Source organism: Neopelma chrysocephalum, unplaced genomic scaffold, assembly GCF_003984885.1.
Source record: "Neopelma chrysocephalum unplaced genomic scaffold, ASM398488v2 Primary Assembly neopelma1_96561, whole genome shotgun sequence".
NCBI lineage: Eukaryota > Metazoa > Chordata > Aves > Passeriformes > Pipridae > Neopelma > Neopelma chrysocephalum.
Genome location: NW_020925206.1, coordinates 212,134 through 237,334, shown reverse-complemented (window position 1 = coordinate 237,334; position 25,201 = coordinate 212,134). Strand labels below are relative to the sequence as shown.

The 25,201-nt window shown below is 39.6% G+C and overlaps 1 protein-coding gene across 2 annotated transcripts in view; it reads left to right on the top strand.

Moving 5' to 3' along the window:
* LOC113981462 (transcription factor RFX3-like) overlaps positions 1 to 25,201 on the top strand; it is a 106,952-nt gene that overhangs the window by 39,104 nt on the left and 42,647 nt on the right. For both annotated transcript variants that reach the window (XM_027708859.1, XM_027708860.1), the window contains exons 3-4: positions 3,630 to 3,885; positions 22,270 to 22,344. In XM_027708859.1, the coding sequence (XP_027564660.1) occupies positions 3,630 to 3,885; positions 22,270 to 22,344 (331 nt within the window). The remainder of the gene's footprint in view (positions 1 to 3,629; positions 3,886 to 22,269; positions 22,345 to 25,201) is intronic.

Here is a 25,201-nt window from a genome sequence, read left to right as displayed (position 1 = left end):
CCAGCCCTCCCCCTCCCCCCCGCTCCCCTCCAAAACCTGGAACGGCAAACCTGTGTGTTCCGAGGCTGCCCTCTCCACCTCCACTGTGTCCAGCATCCGACGGCAAGGTTCCCCCTCCTTCCACCACCCCCTGCTGCCCCTGCCGCCCCTGCCGCCTGCTGCAGCCGTGCCCTGGGGACTGACCCGCGCGCGCGGAGCGCGCGCGGCGCCGGCCCCGACCACACGGCGTGCTCGGGGGGCGCCCGGGGACGGCCCCGACCACACGGCGTGCTCGGGGGGCGCCCGGGGACCTACCTATATATATATTCTTTAGTAAAGATCTGTTATTTTTCTTTTCCACACCTTTTGACTGGAGCCTCTTAATTTCGAAGTTGTAATTACTGGGAGGGAGGAACTTGGTTGTTTTCCCCATATCCCGCCCTCCTAACGGAACATTTTTATCTCGTTAAACTGAGACAAAGAGTTAGGAATCTAATTATTCACTCCCTGTCAGTTGGACAGATCAATCTTTCCAGTATTGATGATTGTAGCCTACAGAAGAGAGGGAGAAATAAACTGAATAACTGAGGGCATTCTCTAGGAATTGCATCAATCTTTGTTTTTTCTTTCCCCTTTTGGGGGAAATTCCAGTGTTCCACCCCCCGGAAGACACTTGTTGAGCTGTTTCCCCTAATCATGTTCTTCTTAAGTACTCTCTATTAAATAGAGCTGTTTATTACATTGTCTGGTTCTAAGAAATATATAGCATATAAAGCATCTGCTCTGGTTAACAGATGACTTACCATCCATTGGAGGCATTCAGTGATGCCTCAGTTTAATAAAATCAATCAGGTACACCCAAGAAGATTTTTCCAAATCATCTTGCCTGGATACATGTTATTGCGATGTAAAATATGGCTTGATTCTAGCTCTTAAAAGAAGATACTACTAGATGACTATACAGGTTCTAGAGCCTTTCACCTCTCCTTCTCCCCTTTTTTTTAAATTTAGTTTTTATTAGATTGCACTGTAGTCCCTCAAGATTAACTGTGAATTTCATCTGCTTTTAAAGCTTTTGAAATACCTAGAATAAACCGAAAGATTTTAAATTATCTAAAGTAACTGAAAACAAGTAACATAGTACATAACTTGAAAAGCTTTTGGGATATTAAAATTAAGTTTTAGAGATTTTTGTTGTCTCTGAAGAACAAGGGAGAATTCGTGATGGCCATTGTTAATACCACAGAAGTTCTGACTTGTTTGTTGTTATGGATTCAAAATGTTAGTGCCAGTTGATTTTAAGAAGAATTATAGGATTTTATGATTAAATGTCAAAATTATCATCTGGGTAAATAAACTAATTTTTGTCATTTACTTATTTTATTGTAATACAAACCATGGTATAAAGCTTGTTGATGTTGAAAAGTTGGTTACAATTTTTAACTACTTCAAAATCCAGATTCTTCATTTTAGAAAAACTAATGAGTATTATTTATTTGTGTATTTTGAGCTATATCAATTTGAAACACCAAGTTAGTACATAGGACCAAATATCCACTGTGTTCAATAGCTAATAATAGATTATAACCCATTAAAGGGTAATGATTCAAGTCATTATGAACATGAAGTAAAGAATGACAAAGTTCATGAGTTAAGTGAAAAGTTTAAGATTAACTGGTTAATTAGGCTAAAATGTTTAATAGTTGGAAAGAATTGTATTAAATTAGTGATGTTCCTCTGAATTTTTTACTGCCTTCACAAATCCCTTCGTGAATTGTAATTCTATTTTAGTTTTTTTCTTTTTCATCATAACACTGTACATATTGCTGTCCAATTTAAAATTTCACTCTGCTGAACTAACTGAATGTCTTAAAATACAAATGTGCTTATAATTTCAAGCTTCGACCAGAGAGTTTCAGTGAATTTAAAATCAATACAAAACATTTATAGGACTCTTGTATATAGGACCATCTTGGCTGATATTTTTTTGTCACGTTTACAGTTTTGTAATGTACACAGTTGTCGTGGTTTAACCTCAGCCAGCAACTAAGCACCACACAGCTGTTTGCTTGCTCCTCCCTCCCTGCAGTGGGATGGGGAAGAGAACTGGGAAAAAAAGGTTTGACAGTTGGACTTAACAATTGTTGAGGTTGATGACTGGACTTGATCTTAAAGGTCTTTTCCAACCTTGATGATTCTATGATTCTATGAAAAGTAAACCTCATGGGTTGAGATAAAGAAAGTTTACTAGGACAACAAAGGAAGATAAAAAAAAATAGAATATACAAAACAAGTGATGCACAATGCAATGGCTCACCACCTGTTGACCGATGCCCATCCCATCCCTGAGCTGTGATTCCAGTCCCCTGGCGAGCTCCCCTCAGTTTATATACTGAGCATGACATCACAGAATGTTAAGGGTTGGAAGGGACCTTAAAGCTCATCTAGTCCCAACCCCACCTGCCATGGGCATGGACACCTCCCACTAGACCAGGTTGCTCAAGGCTTTATCCAACCTGGCCTTGAACACTGCCACGGTTGGGGTATCCACAACCTCCCTGGGCAACCTGTTCCAGTATCTCACCACCCTCACAGTGAAAAAATTTCTTCCTAATATCTAATCTAAATTTCCCCTTTTTCAATTTGTACCCATTACTCCTTGTCCTATCACTACAGTTCCTGATGAGGATTCCCTCTCTGGCTTCCCTATAGGTCCCCTTCAGATACTGGAAAGTTGCTATGAGGTGTTCATGCAACCTTCTCTTCTCCAGGCTGAACAGCCCCAACTTTCTCAGCCTGTCTTCATAGGAGAGGTGCTCCAGTCCTCTTATCAACTTTGTGACCCTCCTCTGGACTTTCTCCAACACTTTCATGTCCCTCTTATACTGGGGACATCAGAACCGTACATAGTACTCCAGGTGGGGGGTCTCATAAGAGCAGAATAGAGGGGGAGAATCACATCCCTCGACCTGCTGGCCATGCTCCTTTGGATGCAGACCAGGATTCAGTTGGCATCCTGGGCTGCGAGCAGACACATGGAATATCCTTTTGGTCAGTTGGGGTCAGCTGTCCTGGTTGTGCTTCTTGCTGGCAGGGCATGAGAAGCTGAAAAGTCCTTGACTTAGTATAAGCACTACTTATCAACAACTAAAACATCAGTGTATTATCAACATTATTCTCATCCTAAATCCAAAACACAGCACTGTACCAGCTGCTAGGAAGAAAATTATCTCTATTCCAGCTGAAACCAGGAGAACAGTACACAAAATAAATGGAATATAAATAAAAATCCAGCTTTGACAGTAGGATTTTAAAAGTTACAGCAGTTTGATAAATTATAATATATTAATACTTGAATGAGATCTCCCTCTCACATCTTCAATTTTTGTCATACTTTCCTCCACTCCTCTTCAGATGGGACTAAAACCATTTTCTATTAAGTTTAATGAATATTTATTTTAACAGTGAGTCCAAGTTAATTACTCAGTACTTTGACATATGAAATGCTATTTTGTGTAGATGCAGGGGTTCTTTGCCAATCTTATTAAGTTTGGTTATAGCAACTGTACACTCTTTTCTATAATTATGTTTCCCTCACTTAAACAATCAAAATAAATAACTGCTACTTCTTTTATTTTCTTTTCCTGAAGTCGAACAACTTATCCTTACACGGAAACCCAGATGTATAGCCAAAACACTGGGGGAAATTACTTCGATACTCAAGGAAGTTCTGCACAGGCAACTACAGTGGTCTCCTCTCATAGTATGGTGGGCACCGGAGGGATTCAGATGGGTGTTGCAGGAGGACAGCTCATTAGCAGCTCAGGAGGGACCTATCTGATTGGCAATTCAATGGAAAATTCTGGTCATTCAGTGACTCATACAACACGAGCCTCCCCAGCTACAGTAAGTACTTCAGAACTACGTTAAATCTTTGGGGATATTTCTTAATCACTATGATGTTCCTGCATGCTGACATGTTTCCGTAGCAAAAAGCATGTTGGCAGAATCAGTTATACATGGCTTTGTCTTGAAAATATTTACATTTAGTTTAACTTTGTACATGTGGATAGTATTGAGTGCTGTCATGGTTTAACCCCAGCTGGCAACTAAGCACCACGGAGACACAAACTCACTCTCACTCAGTGGGATGGGGGAGAGAATCAGAAGAGTAAAAGTGAGAAAACTCGTGGATTGACATAAAAACAGTTTATTAATTTTAAAATAGAAATAATAGTGATAATACTGATAGGAATAATATATTATGAGGAAAAGAAAAAAATAGCAGAGTGCAAATAAAATCCAAGAAAGACAAGTGATGGAAATGTAAGCAATTGCTCACCACCAACTGACTGAGCCAGTCCAGCTGCTGTTGCCTAAAAACCAGAGAAAAAGACTCACCAGACAATATTAGTATAGATAAGATAGAGAACAGGTCTTTAATGAAGGCCTTCTGGCACAAGGAGTACAAAGACGCGCACCTGTGTCCAGGGGTTCCACAATTTGTGGTCTGATCTGAGAACTATCCACCCCCAGATCCTCCCCAAATCTGCCCCCCGGCACGTGTCCCCGGAAATTGAGTCAGAGGTCCTAAGACCCCTTTCGTCCTCCTCTTCCTCTTCTTCAGGGCATGTACTGTCTCTGGAGCTTCTCCAGAGTTCCGGGCTTGAAGGTTGCTTTGACTGTGATGGTATCTTGTTGTTCCAGCCTGGAACTATTTACTATAGTCCTGCCTTGAAAGGAGCCTAAACAAACCTAAAGAATTTAGAAAATTTTACATGAAGTGGGGAATAGGGTTTGGTAAGTGTTAACGACTATTCTAAAATGTGAGAGACTATATAACAATACTAAAAATCTATATTTACTACACAGTTACTTTAAAATCTACAAAAAGCTAAAAATCCAAAGGCATCACTGCCCAGCCAGTCCCTGAGCAATAGCCCCCCTGCCAATTTCCCCCCCGGTTTTATTGCTGAGCATGAGATCATATGGTATGGAATATCCCTTTGGTCAGTTGGGGTCAGCTGTCCCAGCTATGTCCCCTCCCAACTTCTTGTGCACCCCCAGCCTATTTGCTGGCAGGGCAGTGTGAGAAGCAGAAAAGGCCTTGATAAGCCCTGCTCAGCAATAACCAAAACATCCCTGTGTTATCAACACTGTTTTCAGCACAAATCCAAAAGACAGCCACATACCAGCCACTGTGAAGAAAATTAACTCTATCCTGGTGTCTCAGTTTGAGACATTTTGGAGGGGCAGAGACCTCAGATGGAAGCCTCCTTCCTCCAGTTCAGTACCCCTGGTTCTCTCCAATACAGAGAGAGAGAGAGAGAGAGAGACCAAATATGCCTGGATGTAAGTGAAAAAATAACTCTTTATCAAGAAGAATGATAAACAATACTGAGAAAACTGGGTTAAGCTAACCAGAATAATTCCCAAGGTCCCGCCCACCGGACCAAAATGAGATGGTGGTTGGCCTCCCCCCACCCATTGAAACCTGTCAGGAATGGTTTGGAGGGTCAGTGCTCTAGTGAGGCTGTGTTGCACTCTGGATTAAGCTACAAACTGTCCAGAGCGGTCACATTTTTATTTAAGACTTTTTAAAAAGCCTTTTGGTTCATTATAACCTCTAATTAGCATCCAGAGAAAGAGTCACACACTGTTCTCTAAGATAAATTCTTTTTAATTTAGTGAGAAAAATAAGATATTTTGACAAAAGGTTTTTACAGGAGTAAAATACAACCAAGAAAAAAAGCATTTCACTAAAACATTCAGCACAAAGACCCATTCCACAGGAAACACCCACTAAAAACAATCCATATACCAACTTTAGTAAAACACAGTTCATTGGTTTTAAGTTGCCCACAAGAGAAGGAAAAGAGTAACAGAAGAAAACAGATTAAAAGGGGTAAAGAAAGAGAGAAGGAGAGAAAGGAAAGGAGAATAGTTACCGACAAGATTCGATGATTCACATGGTGCCGGCTGGAGAGGGAGAAGAGAGACCGCATGGAGTCTTGTGTATTTACAGAGTTCCATTTTCCCTCCCCAGCAGGATATCCGGTCAGTGCCTTCCAGGCCAGAGTGAGTTGTGCTGTAGCCAGTCACAGGCTGCAGGGGCATGGTGTGGGCGGGCTTACTAGGCAGGTCTGCCTTGACCAATAGCCTAGCTGCAGGGCCTTCAGCTCTGCCATGTGCTCTGCGTGGGCAGCAGGCCTTGCCTTCTGGCTCTGCCATGTGCCCTCAGCACAGGCCTTATGTGCAGGCCTTACCATGTACCTGCAGGTCTAGGCCCAGCCCTTCCCCACATGCACATGCACACACACAGTGAGTTGGTTCTGACCCATATCAATAATTCAGTGAGATTCAGATCCAGGATCTCACAGGCTGCAGTGCTGGCACAGGCCGTTGGAGCAGGGCTGTTACTGGAAGGACCCACGAGACATCCGCTGGATCCAGCAATGAGACCTGGTTGCTGCAACTCGTATGGTGGTTGTAGGTGGTAGTAGAAGCCCTGGGTGGTAGAAGTCCCCTGGAGTGAGGGAAGGAGACCTTTGATCTGCCGAGTGTGGTCTTTTATTGGGCTAAGGGTAGGTGGGCATGCCTCTGGTACCTCCCCTGGGGCAGGGAGTTCTTCACTGGATGATTAATACCGGATCACAGGACATTTAAAGAGTCTTTGACATCTAAGCACAGGTGGATCCATTATGGCCATCAGCAGAGATGAATACCTTCAGGCCATGTGTATGAATTGTCCTGATGTCTCCCCGAGGGGAGTTGTCACAGATGAGTCATTTGTGTAAGGACAAAGAAACAATATCCAGTTTGTAGCCTGAGGTGGTAGGTGTGCATGCCCTCTGAGCCATCAGTCTTCCAGTCTTTTCACACTGGTGGATACATTCTTCTCCTAGGATAATAGAGTACCACCCGTATCCTAAGTCCCTCCCCACAGTCTAAATTAGTAGGCATATTTGGAGAAAAGAGAAAAGGTAGATACCAGAGTCTTTGTGTAACCCAGGACACCCAGCCAAAACCAGTGCAGTTCACTGGGGATGCTTGTATGCATAAGAATGTGGATGAGACTGAAAATCTTGCCACAACCTCCTTTCCAGTAGTTGTAGAGAGGGATAAGGTCTCCCCTGAGTCTCCTCCAGGCTAAACAACCCCAGCTCCCTTAGCTGCTCCTCATATGACTTACTCTCTCGAACTGTCACCAGCTTCCTTTCTCTTCTCTGGACACGCTCCAGCACCTCAGTGTCTTTCTTGAAGTGAGGGGCCCAAAACCGAAAACAGTATGGGCAGGGGCATCTTACACTAGATCAAGTGGTTCAAAGACCTGACCAACCTGACCTTGAAAACTTCCAGGGATGGGGCATCCACAACTTTTCTGTGCAACCTGTTCCAGTGTCTCACCACCCTCATTGTAAACAGTTTCTTCCTTATGTCTAATCTAAACCTACCCTCTTTCAGTGTTCAATCATTGCCCCTTGTCCTACTGCTACAGGCTCTACTAGAAAGTCTATCCCTGTCTTTCTTATAAGTCTTTCTTGTGCCGGGGACCTCAGTGCAAGATGCAGTACTCTAGGTGGGGTCTCACAAGAGTGGAGTAGAGGAGAATCACCTCAACTGACCTGCTGGTCACACTTCTTTTGATGAAGCCCAGGATGCGATTGGCTTTCTAGGCTGTAAGTGCACTTTGTTGGCTCATGGTAAATTTTTCGTCTACCAGTATATCCCCAAGTCCTTCTCCGCAGAGCTGCTCTCAATCCCTTCATCCCCCAGTCTGTATTGATACCAGGGATTGCCCTGAACCAGGTGTAGGACCTTGCAGTTGGCCTTGTTGAACTTCAGGAGGTTCACACGAACCCACTTCTCAAGCCTGCCAAGGTCCCTCTTGATGCCATATAGCAAATCCACTGCATCACTCAGCTTGGTGTCATCTGGAATCTTGCTGAGGGTGCACTCAATCCCACTGTGTGTGTCATTGATGAAGATATTAAACAGTATTGGTCCCAGTACGAGTCCCAGAGGGACACCACCAGTCACTGATCTCCATTTGGACATGGAGCCATTGACTGTAACTCTTCACATGTGGTCATCCAGACAGTTTCTTATCCATCTAACAGTCCATCTATCAAACCCATATCTCTCCAATTTAGTGGCCAGAATGTTGTGGGGGACCATATCAAAGGCCTTACAGTAGTCCAGGTAGATGACATCCATAGTTCTGCCCTTTTCTACTGATGCAGTCGCTCCATTGTAGAAGACCACTAGATTAGTCAGGCATGATTTGCCTTTGGTGGTCATATTGTCTGTGTCTCTAATCACCTCCTTGTTTTCCATGTTTTGACATACACAGTCACAGAATCACAGAATCACAGAATCACAGAATCACAGAATGGGTAAGGTTGGAAGGGACCCCTGGAAGTTGACTAGTTCAACCTCCCTGCTCAAGCGAGGGCCCTAGAATATGTTACTCAGGATTGCATCCAGATGGTTCTTGAATATCACCAGGGAAGGAGACTCCATAGTCTCTCTGGGCAACCTGTTCCAGTGCGCGGTCACCCGCACAGTAAAGAAATTCTTCCTCATGTTCAGGTGGAACTTCCTGTGTTCCAGTTTCTGCCTGTTTATTCTCATCCTATTGCTCAGCACCACCAAGAAGAGCCTAGCTTCATCCTCTTGACAGCCTCCCTTCAGATACTTATATACATTGATAAGATCCCCTAAGTCATCTCTTCTCCAGGTTGAACAGGTCCAAAGGCCCCCTGAGCCTTTCCTGATGAGTGAGGTGCTCCAGTCTCTTAATCATCTTTGTAGCCCTCCATTGGACCCTCTCCAGAAGCTCCATGTCTCTCTTGTACTGAGGTGCCCAGACCTGGACACAGCATTCCATATGTGGCTTCACCAGGGCTGAGTAGAGGGGCAGGATCACCTCCCTCGACCTGCTGGCAATACTCTTCCTAATGCACCCCAGGATACCATTGGCCTTCTTGGCCACAAGGGCCCACTGCTGGCTTATGGAAAGCTTATTGTCCACCAGGATCCCCAGGTCCTTCTCCTTAGCTGTTTTCCAGAAGATCAACCCCCAGACTGTACTGGTGCAAGACCATGCACATGCCTTTGTTGAATTTCAAAAGATTCTGTTCTGCCTGTTGAGATCCTTCTGAATGGCAGCACAACACTGGAGTGTCAGCCACTCCTCACAATTTTGTATCATCAGCAAACTTGCAGTGAAGGCACTTTATCTCTTCATCCAAGTAATTGATGAATAAGTTAAATAATACTGGACTCAATACTTTCCAGGACAATCTGTCCCATGGTCTTCCCAGGCACAGAGGTGAGGCTGACTGGTCGATTGTTCCCAGGGTCCTCCTTTTTAGCTTTTTTTTAAATGGGTACAAATGTTTCCCTTTTTCCCATCACCAGGGGTGTTTCCTGACTGCCATGACTTTTCAAATATAATGGAGAGTGATTTGGCAACTATATCTGCCAATTCCCTTAGGACCCTGGCATTCATCTTATTGGGTCCCATGGACTTGTGTATGCTTAGGTTCCTCTGGTGGTCACGAACTGATCTTTTCCTATGATGGTAGGGACTTCTCCAGTTACTGCCTTGAGGTTCAGGGCTTGAGAGATGTGGGAAGAGAGATTTTCATTAAAAACTGAGACCAAAAAATTGTTGAGTACCTAAGCCTTTTCCACGTCATTTGTCACCAGTTCTCCTATTCTATTTATCAGGGTAGAGAGGAGAGTGCATTTTCTTTAATCTTTCTTTTCTGGCCAATGTACCTGTAGAAGCCCTTCTCATTCTTCTCATCCCTTGCCAAATTCAGTTCCAGCTGTGCCTTAGCTTTCCTGATCCCATCCCTACGCCTTTGTGCAGCATCCCTATATTCTTCACAGGTTCCCATGTCCCTAGTTCCACTGCCTGTGCGTTTCCTTCTTATACTTTAGTTTGACCAGGAGATCCTTACTGGGCCATGCTGGCTTCCTGCCTTCCTTGCCTGATGGAATCAAGAGCTCTTGTGCTCTAAGAATAATGTCCTTGAAGAGCTGCCAGCTCTGTTCAGCCCCTTTATCCCTGAGGGCAGTTTCCTAGGGAGTCCCATCCACTAATTCTTTAAACAACTTAAATTTTGCTCTCAAAATTCAGAGCCCTGACTCTACTCTTCACCTGGCCCAAATCCCTCAAGATTGTGAATTCCACCAGAGCATGATCACTGCAGCACAGGCTGCGACCAGTCTTGAGAACTCTAATTAGTTCTTTACATCTCTAATTGAATTAAGGCTCTTGATATATAGGGTTCAAAACCTGTATGCTTTTTGGCTCTCTGTTCTCAAAATGAGTCTAGAGAGTTTCTTCATCAGCTTTTCGGCAACACTCATACAAGCAATAGTCAATTGAAATCTAAGCAGTTCAGCTTAAACTGTGATGTCAAATACATACTCAGTTTCAAATTTACTAGAAGGTATAAATAAACCAGGTAAACTAGAGCAACACAGCAGTTCAATGTTTCTTGTTTTGTACCTGGTACATTTCACTTTTAATCCTAATTCTACCAGCACCATCATAATATTTTTTCATACTTGTATAGAGAATTTAAGAGATCTCAATAATATGTAGCCAGACCTGCTTCCCAATGTAATACTCATCAAATGTATTCAAATGTTTTGAATTAATTTTGGATAATTTTCACATGGAGGCAAATGAACCAGGCATGGGCTTATTATAACCTCTGACACTTTTACCATGTCAAGATTTAGTTCTGTTTCACTGTTTGCAATAAACAACTTAATATTGTTTTATTCACCCTTACTAATCAAATAATTACATTTTTGTAACTAGCAAATTAGTTGTAACATTTATAAGATCTTAGGTCTTCCTGTTAATTCTACTAATACATTGTAGCAATTTGAAATTATATTACATGTTGTATCCTACATGAATGATGAGTCTGGGTGGGTTACTGACAGTTACTGCCAGAGGATGGGCAGCTACAGCAAAGACTAATTAGAAAATTATCTGCCCTATAAATAATAGAATTTAAATCACCCTGCACTTTTTACTAAATGTAAATGTTTTAAAGATTGTTCTGATAAAATTCAAATTATAATATCAATGTTTCCTAATGCCAAAACTTTTAAAATGTGTATATAGTTATTAAATTAAACAATGTATTATACTTGTCAGCTGGGAACTCCCATGTATTAGTTCTGTTTTTTCATAAGGATTGATCTCCAATCACTGTTATTCATCAGTCATCACTAGCCATAGGAACTCTTGACTCAGAAATTTATCCTATTTCATTCATGCTTGTGCACAACAAAAGGTACATGGAAATAAAAACAAAGTCAATATGAATTAATTAATTAATACTTCTGGTACTAAGTACAGTGTGCTAAGCATTGTCCTGATGGAAAAGAAAACATGGTACCTTTCTAAAATAAACCATCCAATAATGGAGTGGGAGAAAAAGAATAACAGCCACAAATAAGGAGGGCCAATAGTAATGTCAAATCCTGATAATTAGTTTTGGAGGAGATATTATAATTCTTTTAAGAGGAAAAAAATTAAAATGTGTAAGCTTACATAGCCTTACTTTAAGCTGGAGTGGTTGTGATTTGGAAAGTAGTTTGAAAAAAGATTTTATTCATTCAAACAACCAATCTCTTTCCAGGTAAAGGATTTTTTTTCCTTTTTCCTCACCTCTGGTAGTTGACAGCACAGTTTTTATAGTTGGATTCATCCTAAGATGAACAAACTGCTTCAGATAAAAAAATCAGAGATACATGTATCTTTATGTTACATTGGAATATTAAATCACCTAATCTGACCTTTTAATCATACAGGCCTGACATTTTTATTCAAATCTTCTTCTGAACACAGTGACTTGTTTAGTGAAAAAAGGCATTCGGTCTAGGTTTCCAAACACAAGAAGGTGAATAATCTGTTTAATCAGTCATTCAAATGTTCAATTAGTACCACTGTTAACAATGTTGGTCAGTTATGAATTAACTATTGCGGTGTCAAGTTTAGAGGATTTGGGGGGTCTTGCACTCTCATTAACCTCTGTCCCCCAAGACTCTGCCTTCTGCTTCTTTCTGCTTCATAGTTGTGAAGCATCGTGGTTTGTCCCTATCCCTTTCCAGGAAAAGAGATAGGTTTCAGTGTTGCACAGTAGATAGAAGTACATATATGTCCTACTCTGCCCTTGTCAGCCCCATACAGCCCCCACTGGATTTCCAGAAAATCCCCATGAGACTAAGGTCAGACACACTTGCACCATTTACATTCTGGCCTCATATGCTTATGTTGCTTATTTCTCTCTAGCTTTCAGACATTATCTTTTGTTGTGTTAAAAAATTTAAATTGTGTTAAAAATTAAATTTAAAAAGCCCTGTGGCACCTAGTATTTTTTTCTAGTTTTGCCTCTTAATATATTTATTCAGTAGATCACATACCTATATCAGCATGTTTTATTTAGTGTATTCATTACAAACAAATTGTTTCTGAAATAACTCTTTGTGGTGGGTTGACCTAGCCACCAGGTGCCCACCAAGCCACTTTTACTCCCAGTCCTCAACAGTCTGTTTTGCCTCTGCCTCTCTGTCTTTATTTCAACCCACAAGCTTTTTGTCGTATTTTTCTCTCCCCTGTCTGGTTGAGGAGGGGGAGTGTTAGAGAAGCTTGGTGGGCACCTGGAGGCCAGTCAAGGTCAACCCACCACACTTTCAAAGGCAAATCAGACTCAACTTTGGGAAATTATTGTAATTTATTGCTAATTAAACAGAGCAGGATAATGAGAAATAGGAACAAATCTAAAACCACCTTCCCCCCACCCCTCCCTTCTTCTCAGGCTCAACTTCACTCCCTACTTTTCTGCCTCCTCCCTCAGAGCAGCACAGGGGGACAGGGAATGGGAGCTACTGTCAGTTCATAACACTTTGCCTCTTCTTCCTCTTCATGCTCTTCTCCTGCTCTAGCATGGTGTCCCACCCATGGGAGACAGTCCTTCATGAACTTTTCTAATGTGGGTCCTTCCCACTGGCTGCAGTTCTTCACAAACTGCTCCAGCATGTTTTTTTTCCACGGGGTGCAGTCCTTAAGGAATGGACTGCTCCAGCATGCGCCCCCACAGGGTCACAGGTCCTGCCAACAAACCTGCTCCAGCATGGACTCCTCTGCACAGGCCACCATTCCTGCCAGGAGCTTCCTTCAGGGCACATCCACCTTGTCCATCATGGGGTCCTCCACGGGCTGCAGGTGAATATCTGCTCCAGTGTTAACCTCCATGGGCTGCAGGGGAATCTCTGCTCAGACACCTGGAGCACTTGCTCCCCTCTTTCTTTACTGATCTTAGTGGCTGCATAATTGTTTCTCTCACATATTCTCACTTCTCTCTCCTAGCTGCCATTGTGAAGGTTTTTTTACCCTTTCTTAAATATGTTAACACAGAGGCTCTAGCAACATCACCAATTGGCTCAGATTTGGCCCAGCGGCGGGTCTGTCTTGGAGCTGGCTGGAACTGTCTCTGACATGGGAACAGCTTCTGGTGTCTTCTCAGAAGCCATCCCTGCACCTCCAGGTCTACCAAAACCTTGCCACATAAACCCAATACACTCTTATGGAAAACTATTCTCATTATTAAAAATTGGTCAGAGGAACACAACAACTATTTTTTTTCTGAGGTATTCAAAATTTGATATTTGAGATGGTTCTGAATCCCTGAAGTGAATTTCTGTCTGTTCTTTTCCTTTTTTTCTGTGAAAATGTATAAAGTAGGTCAAACATGACTAGCCACTGCTGCTATTGCAGTTCAAATCTTAGTGGCATGGTGTTAGCACTTTTCTAGAGGAGTGCATTCCTGTGTGTCTGTTGTGGTTTAACCCCAGCCAGCAACTAAGCCCCATACAGCCGCTTGCTCACTCCCTCACCAGCAGGATCGGGGAGAGAATCAGAAGGGTAAAAGTTAGAAAACTCGTTGGTTGAGATAAAGACAGTTTAACAGGAAAAGCAAAAGCTGTGCACACAAACAAAGCAAAACAAGGAATTTATTCACTGTTTTCCGTGGGCAGGCAGATGTTCAGCCATTACCAGGAGAGCAGGGCCCCATCATGTGTAATGGTTACTTGGGAAGACAAATGCCATTATTCCAAACATACCCCCCTTCCTCCTTCTTCCCCCCACTTTATATACTGAGCATGATGTCATATGATATGGAATATCCCTTTATCCCTTGGGTCAGTTTGGGTTACTTGTCCCAGCTGTGTCTCCTCCCAGCCTCCCATGCACCCTCAACTTCCTTGCCAGCATGGCAGAGCGAAAAGCAGAAAAGGCCTTGGCTCTATGTAAGCCCTGCTCAGCAATAAGAAAACCATCTCTATGTTATCAACCCTGTGTTCAGCACAAATCCAAAACACAGCCCCATACCAGCCACTGTGAAGAAAATTAACTCTACCCCAGGCAAAATCAGCACAATGTCTAATTAAATAGACAGTTTGTTCCAAAAGTGACAATCTCTTGCCAATTCTATCTTGTCATATTTTTTTCTGAATTTTAAAAAATAATTATCTGAACTTTCTGTTCTGGGACTAACTCATGTGGAAGTGTATGACTCATGCTATGTGTTTTTAAGTTCACCGGAGTGTGCCTATTCTAGAAATCCTAAGTAAGCTTGACAATGTTTTGGGGAGATTTTTGAGTCTGTACCATATCTGGCAGATCAACTACAGGGCAGCTCAGAGATTTAGAATCTCAAGTGTATGAGAAAGGTGAGGTATCCAAACTACAGTTTGATTTATAAAAAGGGGTTGTATCAAAGAGAAAGAGTGGAATCGATAATTTGACCAGCCATTTGAAACATCCAGCAAGGAAATAAAAATGGACAGTGAGTTGTCATTTGAGAATTTAGGGAGGAGGGAGTCATCTGGTATAAATGCCAAATATTTTGAATTTTTACCAAGTCATGGATGTTATGTATGCTTCTGCTCCATATGGTGGGCCCATATGTTGTTTTCTGATCATAAGAAATATTTATATTCATCAGTCAATATGCATACCCTATACACATGCAGACTACTGAAGATAACTGTGATGTGTTTATTTTAATGAAATTTAATGGATGCTCATAGCACCTGAAATACCCTCACATCAACATCAGAAAACAAACAAAATAATTAGGGCCCCCATTCATTTCTCCCAGCTGTCCTATCTGAGTAGGGAACAGAAAAGAAGTCCTCAGACTAATTAAACATTCCAACTGGGAAAAGTGTGAATTTTGGAGGCCATTATTTTCTTGGACTTGTTTCTCTTCTCCTTAAATATTATAAATATATTAGTTACAGTATTCTGTTTTGGAAAGTAAACAGAAGTAAAACATTATGAAAAGTGATACGGTAGCAGAGACCACAACTATGTCTAACTCTGTGGATTCTGATAAATTTCAGTATTTTCATTAGATAACTGCTGTTCTTACTGAAGTGGCCAACACTGTTCCAGTAATTCATTATTTTCTCTCTTGTTCTCCTTTGAATATGAGCTACCTCCTGCTGTTTGTGCATCTAGTCCAACATAAACACTTTTGAAGCCTTTCTTAGTTCTTTTAAAGTTGGCATATATATTTAATAAGAGACATATTTCACATCTTTTATGATCTTTTTGTGTATATGTACAAAACTTATTTTTTCCCAAAATCTTAAAAGAATTGCTTTTTTTTCTTCTGTCTTTCAATTACTTTTTCATTCTCTTGAGTAAAATTTGATATAACCTAGTAAAAGCTCTACTACACTTGCTTAGTCTGTGAGAACAGATGCTTCATTTTCAAGTCTTTGCTTCTAGGCAAGTTTGTCTGCCCAATTCAAAGCTCTGGCATGAGTACCTCTTCAGAGGACAGTACCATTTGTATGAATGCACTGGTTTGAAATATGTGTGGAAAACACTTTGGAGTTCTCAACCATTTATCATATAACATGACTATTATAGTGATGTGTATAGACCTTGTTTTAGGATTGTCAATGAGAATGTAAGAATTGTTACGAGGAAAAGCTATAACAGCAATCATAGTTATCACTAGTATCCAAGTCTTAGCTGTGCTGAATTCAATTTTTTGAATACACATTTGGTGAATTAATAGTTTCTCCACAACTTAAAGAAAACTTCTTTTTTAATTCACTTCGTATAAAACCTACAATGGTAACATTTTTGAAGCAGATAAAGTTAAAACTTGCTAAATATATAGCAGATAAAAATAAAAGGAAGCAGATAAAGTTAAAAATCAGTGCCTGTGTAGATAGAGACATGGATTTCTTCTGGACATGAGGCAGCAGATGTCTTAAACTTTAAGATATCATCAAAAGTAGCCTGTTTTACTGTCAGTGAACAGGGGTTTAGAAATGCAAACAAATATAGACAATGAATTGAAGGATGCCCATGTAATTTCAGTAATTTAGAGCTTAAACTTTCAAGTGTTTTTTTTCCTTATGTCCTGACCTCCTCAGAACAACTTAAGTATTTTGCGTCAAGTACTTGAATCATAAACAAAGTTTTCCTTGCCATTGACTTTTAGGAAGGCAATTTTTCAATGTGAATAATGGATTTTTAAGTATTTTTCTATGTATATACTATAGAGACATCTACGAGGTTAATGTATATGTTCATCTGATAAAATATTAATAGAAAAAAAACTTAAACTAACAGCAACAGTTAATAAGATTACATATATTGTAGGATTTAGTTGACATGTATAATAATTACACTTTTGAATTTATTATCCACAGAAATGTTCTACCTTCCTTAACCATTAATGACTACGGCAGATATTAAATTAGCACTTTAGAAGGCAAACTGGGTGAACTGATGGAGAAGTCTAAAATCACAATTTCCATAATTATCATAATTTCCCCACCCATGTTTATATTAATATGTCCACTCATAATTATATGCATTAGTAATTAGTAATGCAGAAATGTTTAACATGCTTTGGTTCGGGCTGCTGTGGGAATGATAACTTTTTTCAGTTATCAGTCAAAACATTTTAATAAATGTCTTTCCATGTTGAATTAGTTTTTCAAGAAAAAAAGTATGACTGATCACACATTCAAACAGATAGGTATGTTATTTTTTTGTCAATTAGTAGTCCAGTTGTAAATAGGCCTATAATTTCTGATTGATTGTCCTTAGAAATGTAAGGAATGTAATTAATTAATCTGTATATGTGCATAATATAATTTAAACGGTTCAATTTTTTTTTTAATTTTTCCCAAAACGTCAAAACTACAATTTAATAAAAAACTCTGTAGTGGTTTGGTTTAGGCCTCTTCCTGGCAACCAGGTCAAAACTAAGGAAGTACCCATATCCCAATATTCCATTCTATTCTTTACATAAGCAGAAATATAAATAGAAGGGGGAAGGAAGTTGGAGGGAGATCTATTCCAGCGGCTTTGGAGGAAGCAAGCAACCTCCCTGCGGCTGGGTTCCTCGTGTGGGAGTGTAGGCCTGTGGATTTTTTTTGAGAGGTTGTTGGGTTTTTTTTTCCCGATTAGAGAGATCTGGTGGTGTGGCTTCTGCTTTCTTAAGGAAAGTATTAAGATTTTGTTTGCTAGTTCTTTATTGGTTGCGTATATCTGGGGTTTTTTTCCTGTTTTTTGGGGTGTTGGGATTCTCTTTCTTGCATGTATATAGTTTTTGTAACTGTATATAAGTTTTAAATATATATATACTGTTTTGGTTCTGTTATTTCATTTTTTTGGTAGATTTTTTTCCTTCTCTTTCCTTCCCCTGTGTTCATAAAAAAGGGGGGAGGGGGGGGAAGCCTTTTGCTGTGGTCTTGAGCACTTGGCAGGGGAGCCAAGTCCAAACTACCACAAATCCCAAAACACTATTTGGGATAATCGCTTTTTAATTTGGGATATACAATTAAACAATGCTCTGAATGAAGGTGAACTTAAGTTCATGCTCATCTTTTTCCAGAACCTAAGTCTAAGTTCCTGGCCCTAACTTTGAACTTAAAAGATTGAAGGAACAGATTCTGCATGTGAATAACTTGCCATTAAAGTTGCTGATGCTTCCCCAACATTCAGGGGCCTGTTTCACATAGAACATTTTGAAAACCTAAGGACCCAAGCCTGTCAGAAACTGGAAATTTTTAAAAATAAAATACATTGGAATGAGAGAGAACCCAGAAGTAGCTGGAAGTTTTCAAAATGAGCAAGACAAATGATTCATTGTCTGGAAAATCTGCCTTCAAATTAAACCATTTTATATACATGCTAGAGAAGGTTTAGAGGTGCTTTGTCTATGGTTAGGTGCCTGCATGGGAAAAAGTTATCTGATGGTAAAGAGATATTTCAGTAGCAGATAAAACTCAAAATGCAACTCATCAAAATTTAGACAAGGAGTAACGCACAAAATGTTTAATAATGAAAAGAATTACTATTGGAACAGGTCACACTAGAATATGATGAATACTTATAACTTTGAATATAGATCACAAGTCTTTCTGAAAGACTTGCTCTAGTTCAGTAATACTTCATGAGATTAGTGAAATAATTAAGGGTGAATTTTAGAGGTAACAAACACTTCTTGACCTACATTATTCAAAAAAATAAGACGAGCTGATCATAATAGTCATTAAGTTCTCTGGCTTTAAAATCTATGGATCTGTGGCCATGGATATGTTGATAACACCAAGCTGAGTGTAGCAGTTGACACACCTGAAGGATGGGATGCTGTCCAGTGGGACCTGGACAAGCTTGAGAAGTGGTCCCATGAGAACCTCATGAGGTTTAACAAGACCAAATGCAAGGTGCTGCACCTGGGTTGGGGCAACCCCCAGTATCAATACAGGCTGGGGAATGAACAGACTGAGAGCAACCCTGCAGAGAAGGACTTGGGGGTGCTGGTGGATGAGAGGCTGGACATGAGTCAGCAATGTGCACTTGCAGCCCAGAAAGTTAACTGTGTCCTGGGCTGCATCAAAAGCAGCGTGGCCAGCAGGTTGAGGGCAGGGATTTTGCACCTCTACTCCACTCTGGTGAGACCCCACCAAGCATCCTGCATCCAGCTCTGGGGCCCCAGCACAGGAAGGACATTGACCTGTTGGACCGAGTCCAAGGGAGGGCCACCAAGATGATTAGAGGAATGGAACACCTCTCCTATGAGGAAAGACTGAGAGTCAGAGTTCAGCCTGGGGAAGAGAAGGCTCTGGGGAGACCTTATTGTGGTCTTTCAGTATCTGAAGGGAGCTGTCATATGAAAAGGGAAGATTTCCTTGATCCTTAGTGTAGGGAGATTTTTCTCAACCTCAGTGCATCTTCCCAATGAGTTTTCCACTGCCAGCAACTGCTAGCACCTATAAAGCACTCACTCTAACATTTTACAGAATAAGACTCTTTATTAATACAAATTGTGACAGGTTAATAATGTTCGAGAGTTGCCGGTGATAGTATCTGACTGCAAAAACGTATTTAAAGCAATCTACTATAGTATAAAGTGAACTCTAATCCTAATAGTAATATGATTCTTACCCAATAGGTGTCCCTATAGGGGGGGAAGACAGGTTCAACCTGTAGACTGATCCCAGCAGTTTCGGTGGAGTCTCCCCCAATTTTCCCCCTATTCTCGACTTATTTTTATACTGTTTCTTTATGTTAAGGTGGAGCTTGAGTGACTTTAGTCATAAACACCTTTATTTCTGATTGGTGTAAAATTGTCTTGCTTCGCTTTTAAAGATACAGTCCAAAAGAATATAGAAGGGTGACCATATCTTGGAGGCTGGTAACTTTGGAATGGAGGTGTGTGTTTAATATTATGATTCGACTTTCATGAACCAAGTTCATCCAAGGAGGGGATTTCAACATAGTTATTGGCTCAGCAGCAGAACATCTTCATCTATCTCCCTTGGTTGACAGGTACTATACAGTCTTATGAACTACAAAGTACCACTATGTTCCCCTCCCTGCAAGGATTTCTTTGGAGGGAGGCCACAGAGTCTCCACTCTGCTCCACCCTCCATTCCATCCTCTGTAGCAGATGCTTATTGTTGTATGGGGAGTCCTTGTGAAGCATGTCAACTGCATTCCATCCAGGGAGTAGCAGATGCATTTTTCCCTATAATTCTTAGTCTAATTTTTACCCCCAGCCATCTTCCCACAGGAGCCTACAAGAAGGCTGGAGAGGGGCTTTTTACAAGGGCATGTAGTGATAGGACAAGGGGGAATGGCTTCAAACTGAAAGACAGTAGGTTTAGATTAGATATCTGGAAGAAATTCTTTGCTGTGAGGGTGGTGAGGCACTGGAACAGGTTGCCCAGAGAAGTTGTGGACACTTCATCTCTGGAAGTGTTCAAGACCAGATTGGATGGGACTCTGAGCAACCTGATCTAGTGGAAAGTGTCACTGCCCATGGCAGGGGTGTTGGAACTAGATGATCTTTAAGGTCCCTTCCAACCCAAACCATTCTATGATTCTATGTTGCCTTTGATGGTAATATTAGTGACAGTTGTTCACATATATTCCCCAGTGCCTTGTTCCCTCAACTGTTTGTAGTGATATGTTGTAACCAAGCAGGGATGTGTTCCTTTACATATACATATATATAACTTCATAATTTATGATTTTAAAAGACTGGTTCTTTGAACAGGTCACAAAAACTTGTCTAAGTGAGAGGGTAGTGTAATAGCTTGAACAAGCAGCAGGAGGCAGGATTTGCGATTCTGTGACTTCAGCCCTGTGGTACTGCCATTGAGAAGGTATTGTCAAACAGTGGAGTAAGATTCAGAATTACAATTTAAATTATGTATCATGTTATAATATCATGTTAAAATGGGAGAGTCTATGGTTGCACTATAGAGTAAGTTGATCATAGTATGATGAAATCTTAACTTTTTAATTTTTAACATACTGTATCCTTTTAAATTTTACCTTTTCTGTCTGATTGAATAGTTTGACCTAATAGTATTTTCTACTGAAGCAAGAAAAAAATCGGGGTTTAAAGATTATTTTTGCAATATTGAATTATATTTTCTTGCATACTAATCAGATACTAGTACGCTTTTATAAAAAGGCTTATACTTCTAATAGTAGACAGTTGTAAGAAAGACTTCCTTTTTCATTGAGAATTCCTACAGTAAGAATACTATTTGATTAGCTAAGGGGAAAGCACATTTTATTTATGCACTAATTGAAATATAATCTGAAAAATTTTTCAGTTTTGTGCTGTATATTGAGTGAACTCATTTTAGTAGTGCAATTTACCAGCATAATTTTTTTTTATAATACTGTAATAATTAAAGAAGGATAGGGAAGATTTATTTTAAAACTGTCAACAGGGGATATAAGTGGTTTTAAATGTACAGATGCTTTTCCATTGCTTTTTTGTTTTTCCATTTAATGTGACTCATTATGTGCCTTCTTTTACTGTACATCCCATTGTCTTGATCACTTTCAATGTTTTTGCTATTCTAGCTCTGCAGCTAAACTACAGTTAGATTGTAATTTTATTTTTAATGTCATTATTGACTTAATCAAAAGATATATTAATATGGAAGGGAAGAAGGGGAATGGATATGGTTGTTTTTACTCATTTGTATTAGGACTTATATTACTACTTTATAATTAGTGGTTTATAATACTTTTTCCGTTTAAAGTATTATTCTGAACCCATCTGATTTTAATTTTTTTTAAGGATGGATCTTACTGCCTGTGTAAACCTCCAATTTTCATTTACTATGAGAGCTCTGGATATTCAAAGAATGCTCTAACAGGCTGTAGGGGTGATATCCTATACCAGGAAGCTAATGGCAGAAAATGTACTGAATGATTGAGATTTTACTCCATGGTTGCAGAGAGCAGAAATTTTGTTTCTTATTCATATTCAGAGTGTGCACAGTTCTTTCTCAAATACTTGGAGGAAGAAACACTGAGGCCTTTCTTATGATTTTATTCTGGGATTTTTTTTTCTTTTATTCAAAACACTGATTGTTCAGTTATTTTTACTGTTTGCAATGTAGCTTACTGGTAAATCCACTTCTCTTATTTCATGAGTAGGGAGGAAGGTAAATTGGACTTTGAAAGTGGGATCCTGCAGTATATATGCAAGCAAAATGCCTCCCTGACTTCACTGGGAGGTTTACCTTCACGTGGACTTCATGATGGGACCTTTAAGTAGAAAATATCACTTATCTGTGACTGAACTAGATATTTCTGTTGAAGTTAAGGCAATCTATCACAGTTTTTCTGATCAGTCTTTTATACTGTCTTGTCTTGAGTCATTTTCTAATGACATCTATTATCAGATTGAAATGGCGATTGAGACACTTCAAAAGTCTGATGGTCTTTCTACTCACAGAAGCTCTCTTCTCAACAGCCATGTAAGTTGTCTCTTCTTTCACGAAAGCTAATCTCTATCTTGTTCTGCATGCTTAGCCTGCCTCTAAATGTTTGTTTTAATTTATTGCTACTTTTTGCTTGTAATCTTTCCATTTTAGTTGCTTGTAATCTACATCTTATTTCACTATATTTTTTCAGACTAAGTGTCATGACATTGTAGAGTGCATTTCTTTTCTAGGTTCTGTATTGTGTTAACACTGCTTACCATATTTGCCTATTTTTTAGGTCCTAATGTAAATGTAAAAATAATAACAAAATAAGTCTTAAGTAGTCTGGGTTTGACATTTTAAAATAATTTTCTATACTTTGTGTACCTGATACAATAATTTAAGAACAGATGAAGGGGGAAAGAAGCAGCACACACACTTTGAATAAAAAATATACTTTAGATTTTGTTTTAAATATTTCTATTATTCTGAATAAGTTTATTATAAGAATTCTGCAGATCCATTTGATGAGACAAATTAAAACAATATGTTAGTCTCTAATATGTTTTCTTCTTCTGCCTTTTGCTTTGTTCTGTCTTTGCAAATCCTGTAGTTAGGAATTTTCTGTAATAAAAGGATGAAGATGTTTGCATAAAAAGATGGTTGCAAATATAGTGGTAAAGCCATTAAATATAACTTTTAGGTAAAGGAGAAAGGCTCAAAGTTTAATCTTCAGTTTGTTTTTAAATAGTGTTAGTCTTCCTTGAAATGTTATGTAAACATGTTTTTTCTTCAGCTGGTATAAATAGTTTTGTATTTTTAAATGCTGCTGAATTTCTATACATAATGCATCCTTTTTGCTTCGCAGTCTTCAGATTCTTGTATTCCTTTACCACAGAAATGTAAATATGGATTGTGATATGAATGTATGAGTATATTGGGTAGAGTCTATAGACTTATTTTCATTTGTTGACATCTCCCCTGCCAAAGGATGTGGTAATATGGAGGTGAAAACCAAAATTGTTTTGTTAAAGTTTATCATCATGGGAGAAAAAGACAGCAGGAGTCAATACAATTTCTTGGAAGAATTTAGTTTTCTTAGAAAATGCTAAAATTGGGTGAGGGAAACTGAATTCTGTAAAATGTGAAGAAAGACATTTAGATAATTTTGGATGTTTTTAGAATAAATGTTTCCATGATAAGACAACCTAGAAATATGCTAAAATTATGTTAGCATCATAATTACATGGATGATAATTTTTTTTGCAAAATGCCATAAATATGTATTAAAACTTAGATATACAAATAATTGCTAAATCTGCCTTGAATCTGACAAGGAAGTCCAGAATCTTCACACTGAAAAGAATAAGAATTAAAGGACAAGCTTTTCTACATCAGAAAGCTGTATTCCTCTATTTCCTGTGTCATGCACTAGTTAAAAGATCATGGAACAGATCCTCCTGAAAGAGGAGGAAACATATGGAAGACAGGGAGGTTATTAGACATAGCCAACATGGCTTCAGCAAGGGCAAATCATGCCTGACTAATCTAGTGGCCTTCTACAATGGAGTGACTGCTTTGGTGTCACCTATCTAGACATCTGTAAGGTCTTCGATACAGTCCCCCACACCATTCTTGCTGCTAAACTGGAGATATAGGTTTGATGGATGGACTCTTAGATGGATGAGAAACTGGCTGGATGGCCTCATTCAAAGTGTTACAGCAAACAGTTCAATGTCCAAACTGAGATCAGTAATGAGTTGTGTCTCTCTGGGGCCTGTACTAGGACCACTACCATTTAATATCTTCATCAACGGCTTAGATAGTGGGATAGAGTGGGTCTGAGTAGGACTACAAAAATGATCAAAGGGCTGGAACATCTCTCCTATGAAGACAGGCAGAGAAAGCGAGGTTGTTCAGCCTTGGAGAAGAGAAGGCTCTGTGGAGACCTTATTGCAGCCTTTCAATACTTAAAGGGGGCTTATGAGAAAAATGGAGAGAAACTTTTTACCAGGGCCTGCAGTGACAGCAGAAGGAGCAATGGTTTAAAACTGGAAGAGGGTAGATTTAAATTGAACATATGGAATAAAGTTCTTTACAACAAGAGTGATGAGACACTGGAACAATCAGGTTGCACAGAGAAGTTGTGGATGCCCCACCCTTGGAAGTGTTCAAGGTCAGGTTGAATGGGGCTCTGCACAACCTGATCCAGTGGAAAATTTCCCTGATCATTGAAGGGGAATTGGACTAGATGACCTTTAAAGGTCCCTTCCAACCCAAACCATGCTACGATTGTATGAAAATTTCTTTCTAATAATAACATTTGCATCTGTCTGTTATGGTAGTCTTATCCTGATGTTTCTTAACTGTTTTGAAGTATTTTCAAAACTACTGAAACACAGTAGAGGGATCTATTGTTGATTCTGCGAAAAAAAAAGACCTCCATGCATCTTGCTGTAATAATTGTTCTTTCCTAGCCTCAGTAATTTTGGAAGAAATTAATGGAACCCAGATCAAACTTACTGGATCTTTTCCCTTTTTAAAAAACTTTTATTGAATTATGACTCAAATAAGGACAGTAAATATGGTTTTGGTCCTATCTTCTTCCTTAAACTGGCATTTTATTGCCTAAATTAATCTGTTCATTTTTATGAAATTTTTTTTTCATTTTCCTTTATTTTATTTCCTTTCCTGATTTCTTTCTGCATGTGATTGACTTAACTAATTTATAATCTAATGTTTTCTAAATATTGAAGTTTCATTGAAGTTGGAGTCAATTTACCCTCTCTGTGTAAACCATTTCATACCATTCCAATATTGCTAATATTTTAAGTCAACAAGTCAAAAATCAAAGTGTGGACATTTCAATTTTATAATTAGATTTTTGCAAATACAAAAATGTATTTAAGGT